The sequence below is a fragment of the Pipistrellus hanaki genome (assembly GCF_964339955.1).
Source record: "Pipistrellus hanaki genome assembly, chromosome: 1".
In the NCBI taxonomy this organism is placed as follows: Eukaryota; Metazoa; Chordata; class Mammalia; order Chiroptera; family Vespertilionidae; genus Pipistrellus; species Pipistrellus hanaki.
This window is the reverse complement of record NC_140503.1, coordinates 48,562,300-48,576,467: the sequence shown is the minus strand read 5'-3', so window position 1 is coordinate 48,576,467 and position 14,168 is coordinate 48,562,300. Positions and strand designations below refer to the sequence as shown.

The window sequence follows — 14,168 nt, the reverse complement described above, 5'->3', positions numbered from 1 at the left end:
ACAGACTTTCATTAATGAGGCTAGATAACACTACTGGCAATTCACCTTAATGTTACAATATCAGTAAACAACCAGCAACTCTTTACTTAATGCATACAATAGCTTTAAAATCTTCTAACAGTGTTTACATTAATTACTAGAGGCCTAGTGCATAAAATTCATGCATGGGAGGGCGGAGGGAAGCCCCTCAGCCCAGCCTGCACACTCTCTAATCTGGGATCCCTCAGGGGATGTCCTGGATGACTGGCTCCTAATCACCACCTGACTGCCTGCCTGCCTGGTCGCCCATAACTGCCCCCTCCTGCTGGCCTGGTCACCCCTAACTGTGCCCCCTGCCAGCCTGGTCACCCCTCACAACCCTCCCCCCCATCAGCTTGGTTGCCCCATATAGCCTGTTGTTCAGTCATTTGGTCATCCCTCAGGCCAGCCCTGGGTGGCTGGAAAGCTGACAGCTGAGGCTTATCTGTGCTTTGGGCCATCCCTGGACGGCTGTGGGACTGAGGGATTCTGGATGCAGGTGTGCAGAGCGGTAACACAAATGAGACAAACAACTTATAGGGAACATCTTGTGGCTATGGGCACCACCATGTTTGAGGGCGAGGCAGTCAATTAGCATATTCCCTCTTATTGGCTGTGGGCGCCACCATCTTTTGAGGGTATGAGGGTCAATTAGCATATTCCCTCTGTATTAAATAGGATTGTCATAAAGCTGGCAGGTTTTTGCCTAGTTTACCATTTTGAAAACACGGTAGGGACCTAATACTAAAACACAATGCTATGCTACATCTAAAGTTTTTCTCAAGAGGATCAGGTTAGCTGTAATTATCTGTGCAAAGTATATGTCAGAGTTTAACACTTAAAATAGAAAAGAAAATAAGATTTTAAAGCAAATTTTATATTCTTCTAGTATTTCAAAAGCCTTACTCTTCTTCATACAGCAGACATGGCATAATTCCTTATCATCTTTGCTATCAGAACTGGCACAGGTACACTCCTCCAAGCCATATTTCTCACAGATAGAGCCTGCACATTGCTAAAAGGAAAATAGAAAATAGAAAATTCATTATTTAATCCCTAAATAGTCAAGCCTATTGTGCACAGTAATAAACCTCCAATGGTAAAATAATTAAGTAAAAATATAAGCTGGGGAAAAAAGCATAAATTAGTATCAGAAACAGGTAATATAAACATATTTGAAAAAGAATAAGTGCAAATAAGATAAGAAATCTTTTAAAGAAATAGCAACTTAAAATATCAAGATCTTTACAAAGCAAAAATAGAAAAAGAATAGATGAACATCAATTTTATGTTAGTTATTATGGCTCCTTTATAAGAAGAGAAAAATGAAATTTTCCTCATGTAGAAGGAAGTAACCATTTAGTCAAGAAAGCTTCAAAGGCTTTATATTCTTTTATTTAGGCTATTAAAAAGATATTAATTTATAAAACTTAAAAATAGCACAAAGTCTCATGACTAGTTGTATAACTATTTTTCTCTAGAGCAATGGTAGGCAAACTCAGTCAACAGAGTCAAATATCAACAGTAAAATGATTGAAATTTCTTTTGAGAGCCAAATTTTTTAAGGCAACCAATTGATGTGTCTTAAACTTCTTCTAACGCCACTTCTTCAAAATAGACTCCCCAGGCTGTGATATTTTGTGGAAGAGCCACACTCAAGGGGCCAAGAGCCGCATGTGACTCGCGAGCTGCAGTTCACCAACCACGACTCTAGAGAATACCAAAAACACACAGTGGAAAGGTAAAAGGCAAGTCAGTAACTAATAGGATGCCATCAACCATATAATACATTTTGACTTTGTGGGGAAATAGATACTGAAACAGGAACTGAGATTAATTTAGCTACGCAGCTTTAACTATAAACAACTATTCTGATAAAGGTTTTATAAAACTAAATTAAAAATATATACATCAAATGCTTACCCCATTAATGCATACTTGTGTATGCCTATTACAATCTGTAAAGTTTGGTTTAGGGTCAGATGCTGGGCAGAGAGCTGTAATGCCATTACATATTCCTTCTTTTGCACAATCTGAATCATCCCGACACTTTTCAGTTTTTGTCTTGAATGTACACTGTGCTGTACAACAAGGACCTTGACTTGGACTAGAAGAAACATTGAATGATTAAAGAAAATTGCTAGGATGTTTCTTATATACATAAATGTCCTAAATTTTAAAATATAAATCTTATCTTTTAAATGTTTATGTTATTGATATACAACCTCAAATATTAGAATAAGAGACCACTAAATTTCAACATTCTATTAAGTACAAAAAAGTGATTGTCTCATTTTTATAAGCAAGCATTCTTATTCTATTTGTCATTAGCTAGAATAAAAAAATGGATTTAATATTAGGCAAGTTATCAGTGTTCTTCATAATTACATTATACATTAGTCAATTTATCAATTTCCTCACATTTATGTGCTAAAATCAAAGTAGAAAAAACAAACCAGTATTGCATAAACAATATTCTATTGCTTATATCAATTACTAGCAAAGTAATTTGACAAGTGAAACAATTATATGATACTAAGTTATAAGAGTGTATGAAATCCACCAGCTGATATGGCTCTGTGGTTGAGTATCGACCCGTGAACCAGGAGGTCAGGGTTTGATTCCATTCAGGGCACATGCCCAGGTTGCAGACATGCAGGGCATGTCTCTCTCATTAATCATTAATTCTCTCTCATCATTGTTGTTTCTATCTCTCTCTCCTTCTGCCTTTCTCTCTGAAATCAATAAAATATAATTTTTTAAAAAGAGTATATGGAATCCATATAACTTAAATATTTAAAATTAAGATTCTATAAATATGGATGATAATCATATTTTTAAATTTAAAAAGTAAATAAAATGTATTTCATTGAGCATCTTTTGCATGTCCTTTTAACACTCCCCTTAACACTACAATTACATGTAGTTCAATCTGCCAACAACAGTGCACTAATCAATGCTATGGAGTAGAAAAATATATATATATATACTAGAGGCCCAATGCACGAAGATTCGTGCAAGAATGGGCCTTCCTTCCCCTGGCTGCCAACACCACCTTCACTCTGGGCAGAACTCCCTTTACGCTTTGGCCCAGAACCGCCTTTCCACACTGCCCAGAGGCCTGGAGCAGCTGGGGTGGTGCAGAACGCCTCTGTAGTCACCATGGTGACAACACAAGCATCCCACTCCTAGCCGCTTGGCACCTGTGTATGCAAATTAACCCACCATCTTTGTTGGGTTTATTTGCATACTCACTCCTGATTGGCTGGTGGGCATCATGAAGGTACAGTCAATTAGCATGTTACTCTTTTTATTAGTGTAAATATACTAGAGGCCCGGTGCATGAGCACTGGAGTTCCCTCAGCCTGGCCTGCCCCTTCTCACAGTCCAGGAGCTCTCAGGGGATGTCCTACTGTGGCTTAGGCTCATCCCTCTGCAGGAGGCAATCAGGCTGATCAGGGGAAGGTGCCACCCCCATCACCCTGCTGCTGCTGCCACTGCTGACCTCTGCGGCTGCTGGCCCTCCTCAGCCCTTGTGGCTTTGTCCTGAAGGACATACAGAAGACGTATGGTCTATCTAGTCTAATTAGCATATTACCCTTTTATTAGTATACAATAGATTGTGGGAATAAAACACACGAATAAAGCCAAACAACAGCAAATAAAGATTAAGTTTCAAAACCATATGCATCTCTTAATTTGTTTTAAATTTTTCCTAACTGCCTTCAGGTGACTTTAAAGGAACATAAACATGACTGGAATTAGCAAGGCACCTGCACTGTTTTCCAGGTCTTAGCTTGCATTTTTTCCCTTCTGGCTGGTTTGCATCATAGCAGCACTCATCTTTACACTGGTCACTATAGCCGCAATCACATTCTTCACCTTGCTCTACCATTCCATTTCCACAAATAGGTTGGCCAGATTCTGAGGAAAATAAACAAGACAAAGTAAACATTGTATGCACATATTAATGTTTTTTAAATTCACAAAACTCTTTGGAGACAGGAAAACTTTGACAAGAAAGGTAGAAGAACCTAGAAATGTGGAAATTAAGAAACCTATTACTAACAGTGGTTCAGTCATTAACTAACAATATGGTCTGGGCAATTTGCTTCCCTTTTTTGGGCCTCAGTTTCTTCATCTGTATAGTGAGGGGATTTGGCCTGACAGTCTCTTCTTAGGTCCCTTCTAGAAGTGGTGACATCTTATTTAGGCTATATTACTGAACAATAATAGCACTATTTATATTACACAAATACAAATTAAGTTAGTGATTTATCAACCAGAAACAAATTAAACTTGTTTTGTTAGACAGAAAATTTCAAACTTACATAGTAGTAGTAATATAATAGGTACAATAAACTCCTACATACCAATCACTTAGCTTTAACAACTATTAATAAACAACTCCTCCTAGCATACTCATTTGTTCTTGTAAGTAAGGGTTGGGGAACTTGTTTTCTGCCAAGGGTCCTTTGGATATTTATAATATCATTCACAGGCCATACAAAATTATCAACTTAAAAATTAGCCTGCTGTATTTGGCTAATTCACCCCTAATGTCTTGGCAGGATCAGACCAAATGATTTTGCAGACCTTATACGGCCCTGGAACCAGACATTCCCCACCAGTATTGTAAATTCTCCAGGATGAATCTAAAATAAATTTTCTTCTTTTAAAATTCTAACTATAATACTATTATCATACCTGACAAAATTAACCATATGCTTAATAGCATCTAATTGCCAATCCATGTTCAGTTTTACTCAACTATCTCTATACAACTGGTTTATCTGAACCAAGTTCTACAAAAGGCTCCCCTACACCCTCTCCTGATGAATGCTTTTGGTTGACATGTGTCTTTAGTTCTTTTAATATATAGCAGATTTGCTCTTTTTTTTTTTTTTTTTTGTACATGCTTTATTCGTTAAAGAAATTGGTCATTTTGTTCTGTGGAATTTCCCACATTCTATTTGGCTGGTTGTATCTTCCTATATAATAAAAGGCTAATACTGTATGCAAATCAACCAAACATCTGAACAACCAGTTGCTATGATGCACACTGACCACAGGGGGCAGACACTCGACGCAGGAACTGCCCCCTGGTGGTCAGTGTGCTCCCACAGTGGGAATGCAGCTCAGAAAGAAGCCAGGCTCATGGATGGTTGAGTGCACTGGCAGTGGTGGCAGCCTCTCCCACCACAATGGCAGTGCTAAGGATGTCCAATTGCCAGCTTAGAGTGAGCCTAAGCTGTCAGTTGGACATCCCCTGAGGGCCCCCAAAATACAAGAGGCCACAGGCCAGGCTGAGGATACTACCTCCCCAAAGTACATGGATTTCATGCACTGGGCCTCTAGTATTCTATAAGTAATTATTTTAAATTTTACCTTAGTTTTGCTTCTTAAAGCAAAGCAAGAACCATGTATTATTCATATCTTTTGTATTTCTACAGAGCCTATTAGTATTGGGTCAAATATCTTGGTTCATTAAGGTTATACTGCCTAGTTAAAGCATAGTAAATAATTTTTTTGGAAAAAATTTTAGGATCTCTTTTTAAGTTATTTCATTTTGTCAGTGAGGTTAAAATTAGAACAAGAATGCTACTCTTTATAAGATCATAAAATTACAGAACGTCAGCACTTGCAGGGAAATGATAAGAATCAAATGTCTTTATTTTACAGAAAAGAATACTGACTTCCAGAGAGTTTGTGATTTGCAGGAATCCATATACCCCAGTATGGGCAAAAGACTAAACTTAAAGTTCATTCCTGCCGGGACTGGTTTGGCTCAGTGGATAGAGCGTCGGCCTGCGGACTGAAAGGTCCGGGTTCGATTCCGGTCAAGGGCATGTACCTTGGTTGCGGGCACATCCCCGGTAGGGGGTGTGCAAGAGGCAGCTGATCGATGATTCTCTCTCATCGATGTTTCTAACTCTCTGTCCCTCTCAATTCCTCTCTGTGTAAAATCAATAAAATATATTAAAAAAAAAAAAAAGTTCATTCCTTCCTTTAACCACATCAAATATTAAAGGGAATCTTAGCAATAATTAAATCTCTATCCCTCTTTCATTTTATATCATCCCTTTGTTTTATAAAAGTAGATACATGCATATATACACACACATATACACACACTAAGTAAACAATAATGATTTTTCTAAAGCCTACTAATAATCAGTTTATAATTCATGTGACATATAATTAAGAAGAAAAATGATAAAGTTAGAAAGCCTATGATACATTCACTACAATAATTTACAACTCACAGAAATATTACTTCAATCAGCTACTTGCTAACAGCTTAAACACATAAAAAGGTGCTATTTAAGTGCAAAAATTATAATAGGTACATATTTCATTATAAGAAACAAACTTTCTTCCCTTAACACCTGCAAAGCAATATGCTCATTTTTAAAACTCAAATCCAACCAGAAAGTTTATTGTGAAAACCCAGTTGAAAAATCAAGAATATATGCAGCACTTCCATGTTAAAAGCTTTAGAAAAGCTAAATTGATAACAACAAAAATATCAACATAATTGTAATTTTAATCTACATTTCTAAAAGAAAAAGAAGGCTTTAAAAGAGAAAAAACATTCAATAAAAGTAAATATTAATAATTTGGAACTTATCAAAATTTAATTTTTGGTCTGGGAAGTATTCTGTGAAAAAAGATAAAACGAAGAGCTATTGACTGAGAAAAACTACTCACAGATCATTATATGATAAATGACAACTTTCTAGACTGTATAAAAAAAACTCTCAAAACTCAATAGAAAAATAATACAATTAGAAATAGCTAAGAAATATGGACATTCCACCAAATATAGACATAGAAAGATGTCCAGCATCATTCATTAGTCATCAAGAAAATAAAATTTAAAAACACAATGAGATATCACTATATATCTATCAGAATGGATAAAATAAAACTATTAAAAATACCAAAAGCTAGCAAGGATGCAAAGAAATTAAATCACTTATATACTGCTGGTGGGAATGTAAAATAGTAAAACCACTTCCCTAGCCAGGTAGGTAACTAGTTAGAACATTATCCCAATAACCCAAGGTTGCAGGTTCAATACCCAGTGAGAGTACATACAAGAATTGACCAACGAATGCGTAAAGAAATCCTATCTAATAAAAGAGTAATATGCAAATTGACCATTACTCCAAGACACAAGATGTTTGCCCCCATGTGGACACAAGATGGCTGCCACAAGATGAACTACAGGGGAGGGCAGTTATGGGTGACCATGCCAGCAGAGGAGGGCAGTTGGGGGTGAACAGGCTAGCAGAGGAGGGCAGTTAGTGGTGACCAGGCCGGCAGAGGAGGGCAGTTGGAGAAGACCAGATCAGAAGGGGAGGGCAGTTGTGGGGACAGGCCTGCAGAGGGGAGCAGTTGAGGGGGGGGGGACCAAGCTTGCAGGGGAGGGCAGTTGAGGGGGGAACCAGGCCTGCAGTGGAGGGCAGTAGGGGGTGGGGGAGAACCAGGCCAGCAGGGGAGGACAGTTGGGGGGGCCAGGCCTGCACGGAAGGACAGTTGGGGGCAACCCAGCCTGCAGGGGAGGGCAGTTAAGGGTAACCAGGCCAGCAGGGGAGGGCAATTAGGGGTGACCAGACCAACAGGGGAGGGCTGTTGGAGGCAACCAGGCCTGCAGGAGAGGACAGTTAGGGGCGACCAAACTGGCAGGGGAGGGCAGTTAGGGGTGACAAGGCCAGCAGGGGAGGGCAGATAGGGGCAATCGGACCAGCTGGGGAGCAGTTAGGCGTAGATCAGGCTGGCAGGGGAATAGTTAGGGGGTGATCAGGTAGAAGCAGTTAGGGGTAATCAGGCAGAGGCAGGTGAGCAGTTGGAAACCAGGAGTCCTAGATTGTGAAAGGGATGTCCAACCACCCATTTTGGCCTGATCCCAGCCTAAACAGGCGGTCAAACATCCCTCAAGGGGTCCCAAAAATTGGGAGAGGGTGCAGGCTGGGCTGAGGGACAACCCGCCCCTCCCTCCCCCCATGCACGAATTTCATGCACTGGGCCTCTAGTGTAATAATAAAGCTCTCTCTCTCTTTCTCCCTCTCTCCTCTCTCTAAAAATCAATCAATAATTTTTTTTTTTTAAAGAATAAAATAGTGCCAAGACCGGTTTGGCTCAATGGATAGAGCGTCGGCTTGGGGACTGAGGGGTCCCGGGTTCAATTCCAGTCAGGGGCATGTACCTTGGTTGTGGGCATATCCCCAGTGGGGGGTGTGCAAGAGGCAGCTGATCGATGACTCTCTCTCATCGATGTTTCTAACTCTCTATCCCTCTCTCTTCCTCTCTGTAAAAAATCAATAAAATATATTAAAAAAAAAAAAAAAAGAATAAAATAGTAAAACCATTCTAGAAAACAGTTTGGCTGTTTCACATAAATGAAAACAAATAATTACTATATGACCCATCAATTAGATTAAAAATAAAAATTGATGTTGACATAAAAAACCTATATATGAATGTTACTAGCCGTTTTATTCATAATCGCAAAGAACTGAAAATAGCCCAGATGTCCTTTAACAAGTTAAACAAACTGTGCTACAAACATTCCACAGAACACTATTCAGAAATAAAAGGAACACATTATTCATACAGGCAACAATTTGGATGAATCTCTGAGAATTATACTGACTGAAAAAAACCAATCCCAAAAGGTTACATGTGTTATATGATTCCAATTATATAACACTAGAGGCCCAGTGAACGAATTCATGCATGGATGGGTCCCTTGGCCTGGCTGGCGATCAGGGCCAATTGGGGCAGGTTGGCCGGGAGAAGGAACCATGGGAGGTTGGCCATAGGAGCACACTGACCACCAGGGGGCAGCTCCTGTGTTGAGCATCTGCTCCCTGGTGGTCAATGTGTGTCATAGTGACTGGTAGACTGGTCATTCAGTTACTTAGGCTTTTATATGTACTAGAGGCCCGGTGAGGGCCCCTCAGCTTGGCGTGCGCCCTCTCACAATCTGCCCTCTCACAACCTGGAGCCCTAAGGGGGACATCAGATTGCGGGTTTCAGCACAACCCCCAACATCCCCTGAGAAATGTAGTAGTACCCAAAGTAGCAAGCAGCTGGGTGCCACGCCACTCCCACTCATTCCAGCCCTGCTGCACCTGCCGCAGCCGCTCAGTAGCGTGCTGCTGGGAAAGCAGGAGAGGCTCATGATACCACCACAGCTGTGCTCACCAGCTGTGAGCCCAGTGTCTGGCACCCGTCTGTCAGCTGAGCGGCGCTTCCACTATGGGAGTGCACTGACCATCAGGGGCAACTCCTATGTTAAGCATCTGCCCCCAGGTGGTAAATGTGTTTCATAGCAACCAGTTGACCAGTCATTCAGTCATTCGGTCACTTAGACTTTTATATATATTTCTGAACTGGCAAATTTTTAGAAATGGGGAACAGCTTACTGGGGAAGTGAGGAGACAGCAGGAGGAAGATGAATGTGACTATAAAAGGGAACACTGGGGGTTCTTTGTGGTGACAGGCTGTTCTGTACCTTGACTGTGGTGGTGGATACATATACCTACCTACTCGTGTTATAAAACTGTATAGAACCAAATACACACACAAACACAGAAATGAGAACAAGAAAATTAGGGAAATCTGAATAATCTGTGAATTGCATCAATGTCAATATCCTGATCGTGATACTCTACTATTCAGTTTTGCAAGCTGTTACCATTGGGTGAAGAATACATGGAATCTACTATTTCTTATAACTGAATGTGAATCTAAACTATAAAATTAAGGTTAAAAACAGAAGGCCACAATGTCATTCAATTACATCTCAATTTTATTTTAAAGCCAGCTAAAAAATCAAAAGGCCCTGTTTATATGGAAATCTCCCTCAGTTCTTTCTCCTTTGCTGTCATATTTAAACCCATCTCTGTGAGCTCTTTATATACATGATGAGCAGCCTCAATTTTGCCCTCAAGTAATTTATAATTCTGTGAAATAGGACAAGAATCCCCCCCCCCAAAAAAAAACTAGGTAGATTATTTAGAATATTAAATGCCATAGAGAGGCATGATAAATAAATGGGTAATTGTGACATATCCATATAATGGAATATTATTCAGCCACAAAAATGTATACAAATCTGCATTGGCCAGTTTCCAAAATGGTTAGAATGTCAGCCTGTGGATTGAAGGGTCATGGGTTGTTGTTTTTTTGTTTGTTTGTTTGTTTGTTTGTTTTAATTTGTGTGTTTTTTATTGATTTTTCACAGAGAGGAAGAGAGAGGGATAGAGAGTTAGAAACATCAATGAAAGAGAATCATCGATCAGCTGCCTCTTGCACACCCCTCACTGGGGATGTGCCCGCAACCAAGGTACATGCCTTTGCCCGGAATCGAACCCAGGACCTTTCAGTCTGCAAGCTAACGCTCTATCCACTGAGCCAAACCGGTCCTGGCAGGGTCATGGGTTTGATTCCCAGTCAAGGGCATGTACCTGGTTTTCAGGTTAGAGGCACATGCAGGAGGCAATGAGGCAATCATCAATTTGTTTCTCTTATGTCGATTTCTCTTTTTCTCTCCCTCCCTCTTATCCTTTTACCTTCCTTCCCTCCCTCTCCCTCCTTTCTACTCTCTAAAAATTAATGGGGGAAAATATCCTAGGGTGAGAATTTTTGAAAAAATATTTTTTAAGGCTTAGAATTTTTTTAAATATGGCAACTGGATACATGCTATAACTTGGGTTAATTCTGAAAATATTATGCTAAGTGTCTGATACAATTTGAACACTAAAAATACTATGCTAAGTGAAATAAGCCAAAATTACACAAATACAAATACTGTATGATTCCACTTATATGAAGTATCTGGAATAGACAAATTCATAGAGGCAGAAATAGATGGGAGGTGACCAAGGGTGAGGAGAGAGTGGAACAGGAGTTATTGTTTAATGGTTACATGATTTCTATTTGGAGTGATGAAAAGGTTTGGAAATACATAATGGTGATGATTGCACAACACTGTGATTATACTTAATGCCATTGAATTGTACACTTAAAATTAGTTTAAATACATATTTTTGTTATATTGTGATACAATAAGAGGAAAAAAAAGGAATTTCATAGCAGCTTAATTAATATTAGCCCAAACCTGAAAAGCCCAGGTGTTAATCAATAGGAGAGTGGATGAGCAAACTGTGATACTATGCAATACTACTCAGCAATAACAATAAGATAGTAATGATAAATCTCAAAATATTATGCTGAATGAGAGCAAAAGTATACAAATTATATGGTTCTATTTATGTGAAGTAAAACAAGCAAAATAAATCAGAATAGTGGTTACTTTGATGTGTTTGCGGGAGCAGAGATTGATTGGAAAGGGAAATAAAAGAACTTTCTGGAGGGATAGAAATGTTCTGTATCTTGAGAGGTTACACAGGTAAATGCACTTGTCAGAGCTCATCAAAGTATGGACTAAGGATCTGTGTACTTAGCTTATGTAGGAAATAATCACAAACAATACTGAACTCTAATGATATGTATGCTGAACTGTTTAGGGGTGAAGTATTCTTTAAATTGCAACAAAAATTATGGACTGAGGGATGGATAGATTGATAAATGTAATAAGCAAATACAGCAAAGTGTTAATAATCATAAAATATAGGTGATGGATAAATAGGTGTTCACCATATAATTATTTAAAGTATGAAAATATTAATAAAATGTTTGGAAAATATACATACCAACAAAACAGTTGTTTCTCTTCTTCTCAAGAACTTGGCTTATATTTCTAATGCTACAGAGTGAGAATTTATTGTTGTTAAGTTTGTCCCCAGATGTTGCTCTTGCATACATGATATAATTGCCATTTTCTTTTTGTCCCAAATTCTTAGATTCTCCTGGAGTGCACTCTGTTCCAGAATCATGCTGTCAAACAGAATACAAAGTTACATAAACAGGGAAGTAAAATAAGGTTTTCAGGTCATCTGATTAAATGTAATTTTTTCATCAGAAGAACAATGAAAGCTTGTAGACTCTCCTTTAGAAAAGATCTTACAATTGTTTTAGACTGTGCGATAGAAAACAATCTTCTCTTTTAAGGCTGCTGTGTTAGAAGGGAAGAAAAAACCAGTGAATCTCTAACCACAACTTATAGTTTTATAAGTAGGTAGCAGAATAGAGGACAAATTCATAAAAGTCTATTAAAAATTAGCTCACCTACTTTTAAAACTAGTAGGAGGAATATAAACTATTTAAGAACTACTAAATTTTCATTAAAATACATGTTATGGCCAGTTCAGAGAAGACAGCAGTGGGGAAAAACAGGAAACAAAAGAGAATGGTATGGGGTTAAGTACATACAGTATAGGCATCTAAGAGTGTTGAGGATTTACTATTATATAAGAAAGGTAAGTAAATGCTGAGTAGAAATAGAAATACAATGATCTATTTTTAAATAAAAATTAAGAAAAGCTAAGAGGTAAAACCAAAACACTGTTTTGTGGAATAAAACAAGAAACATACTTGTCTATGTACATAAATAGTTTATGATGTTGGTAACTATTCCTAAAGTATCAGATACATACAGTAAAGCACCAAACCACAGCTCCATGAACTTTCCCAAAGTAAATACACTTACATGGCCAGCACTAAGATTGGAAAAGAGAACACTACCAGATCACAGCAGGTCTCCCCAGCTTCTGGGGGATATGCATTTAAAAACAAAATAGCCCACCAGCTGGCTCAGAGGTTGAGCATCGACCTATGAACCAGGAGGTCATGGTTTGGATTACCAGTCAGAGCACATGCCCAGGCTCGATCCCCAGAGTGGGGCATGCAGGAGGCAGCTAACCAATGATTTTCTCTCATCATTGATGTTTCTCTCTCTCTCTCTTCCCTTCATCTCTGAAATCAATAAAAATGTATTTTAAAAACAAAACAACCTCACCATGCTCCACAAACAATTCAGAACTTGTCAGAAAAGATGAAAACAATGGATCCTAGAGTAATAGTTCCATTTATAATTAAATTGTTTTGAATTCCGGACAACCCTACCCTCCAGAAAGAAGAGAACTGCCCGAAGGCATTCTGTTTCTTTCCATAATCCATGTAAGTCACTTTCATTTTCTACTCCCTAATCTGAAGCAACTATTAAAGCAACTAATTTCATCTTTATTCTTCCTGATACCTCTTGCCTTTCTCCTGAACCTAGGTTCAGCATTCAACAACTCTTTATCATTCACCAATATTTTCTTGCTTTATGTTTTCATTCTATAGAATTCAATTTGATTTTTCATAATATATGGCACCAGAATTATTCTCAGCATTAGAATAATTTTGTCTTTAGAAAGAGAAAGACAAAATAATCAATACTGTTTAACTCTTGATGTAATCACAGAATATCATCTTTCAATTGAATAACAATAGGCACTGTGTTCAATATAATACAAGAAAAAACTGAAATACAATAAGACAGTATAAAGATGAGTTAAGCACTGTCCACAACCCTCAAAGAACTCACATTCTATTTTAAAGGGCTAGCAAATTTTGGTATCTCTGCATAGTCTACTTTCTGCCCCATAAATTCATTAATTATTATTTTATTAGTCCAGAGGAAACTGTGATGGATCATAGCCAACAAATTATATACAAGTATGCCAGCTATTTGTCATTCTCATAATAGGGAATAAACAAGCACACAAATAAGCAAAACAGAAAATAAAAGTAGCCTTCACTATACCCCCAAAAAGTGTGGTGAGAGTTCAAATAAAGAGAATATAGTTTCACAAAGAAACTATAATCTTAGTTTGACAAGAAAACAGAAAAGCTTATTCCTGACTATGAAAACAACATATTCCTTTAGAAACTTCAGAAAAAATGGATAAAGAAAAATTCAATCATAATCCACCAACCACAATAACCATTATTAACATTTTGGTCTATTTCCTACATGACTTGTATCTAGTAATGTCATATTTTAATACAAAATTTGGGCTATACTCTGTGTTTAGTTATATAAATGGTTTCTTTCAGTTTAACAGTATAAGGCAAGCAATTAAACACTTTATTTTTAAAAGATTGCAGAGCATTCCATGATACTTTCCTAGAGTGGAGGCACTTAGCATTAAAATTATTTGCTATAATAAATAAAATAGCCATGAATACCT

At 38.1% G+C, this 14,168-nt stretch overlaps 1 protein-coding gene across 1 annotated transcript in view; it reads right to left on the bottom strand.

Moving 5' to 3' along the window:
- Positions 1–14,168, bottom strand: part of ADAM10 (ADAM metallopeptidase domain 10) — a 145,266-nt gene that overhangs the window by 13,730 nt on the left and 117,368 nt on the right. Inside the window, exons 10-13 of the mRNA XM_084873324.1 lie at positions 11,745–11,928; positions 3,792–3,942; positions 1,942–2,125; positions 925–1,033 (exon numbers count right to left, since the gene is read on the bottom strand). Of these exons, the coding sequence (XP_084729450.1) occupies positions 925–1,033; positions 1,942–2,125; positions 3,792–3,942; positions 11,745–11,928 (628 nt within the window). The remainder of the gene's footprint in view (positions 1–924; positions 1,034–1,941; positions 2,126–3,791; positions 3,943–11,744; positions 11,929–14,168) is intronic.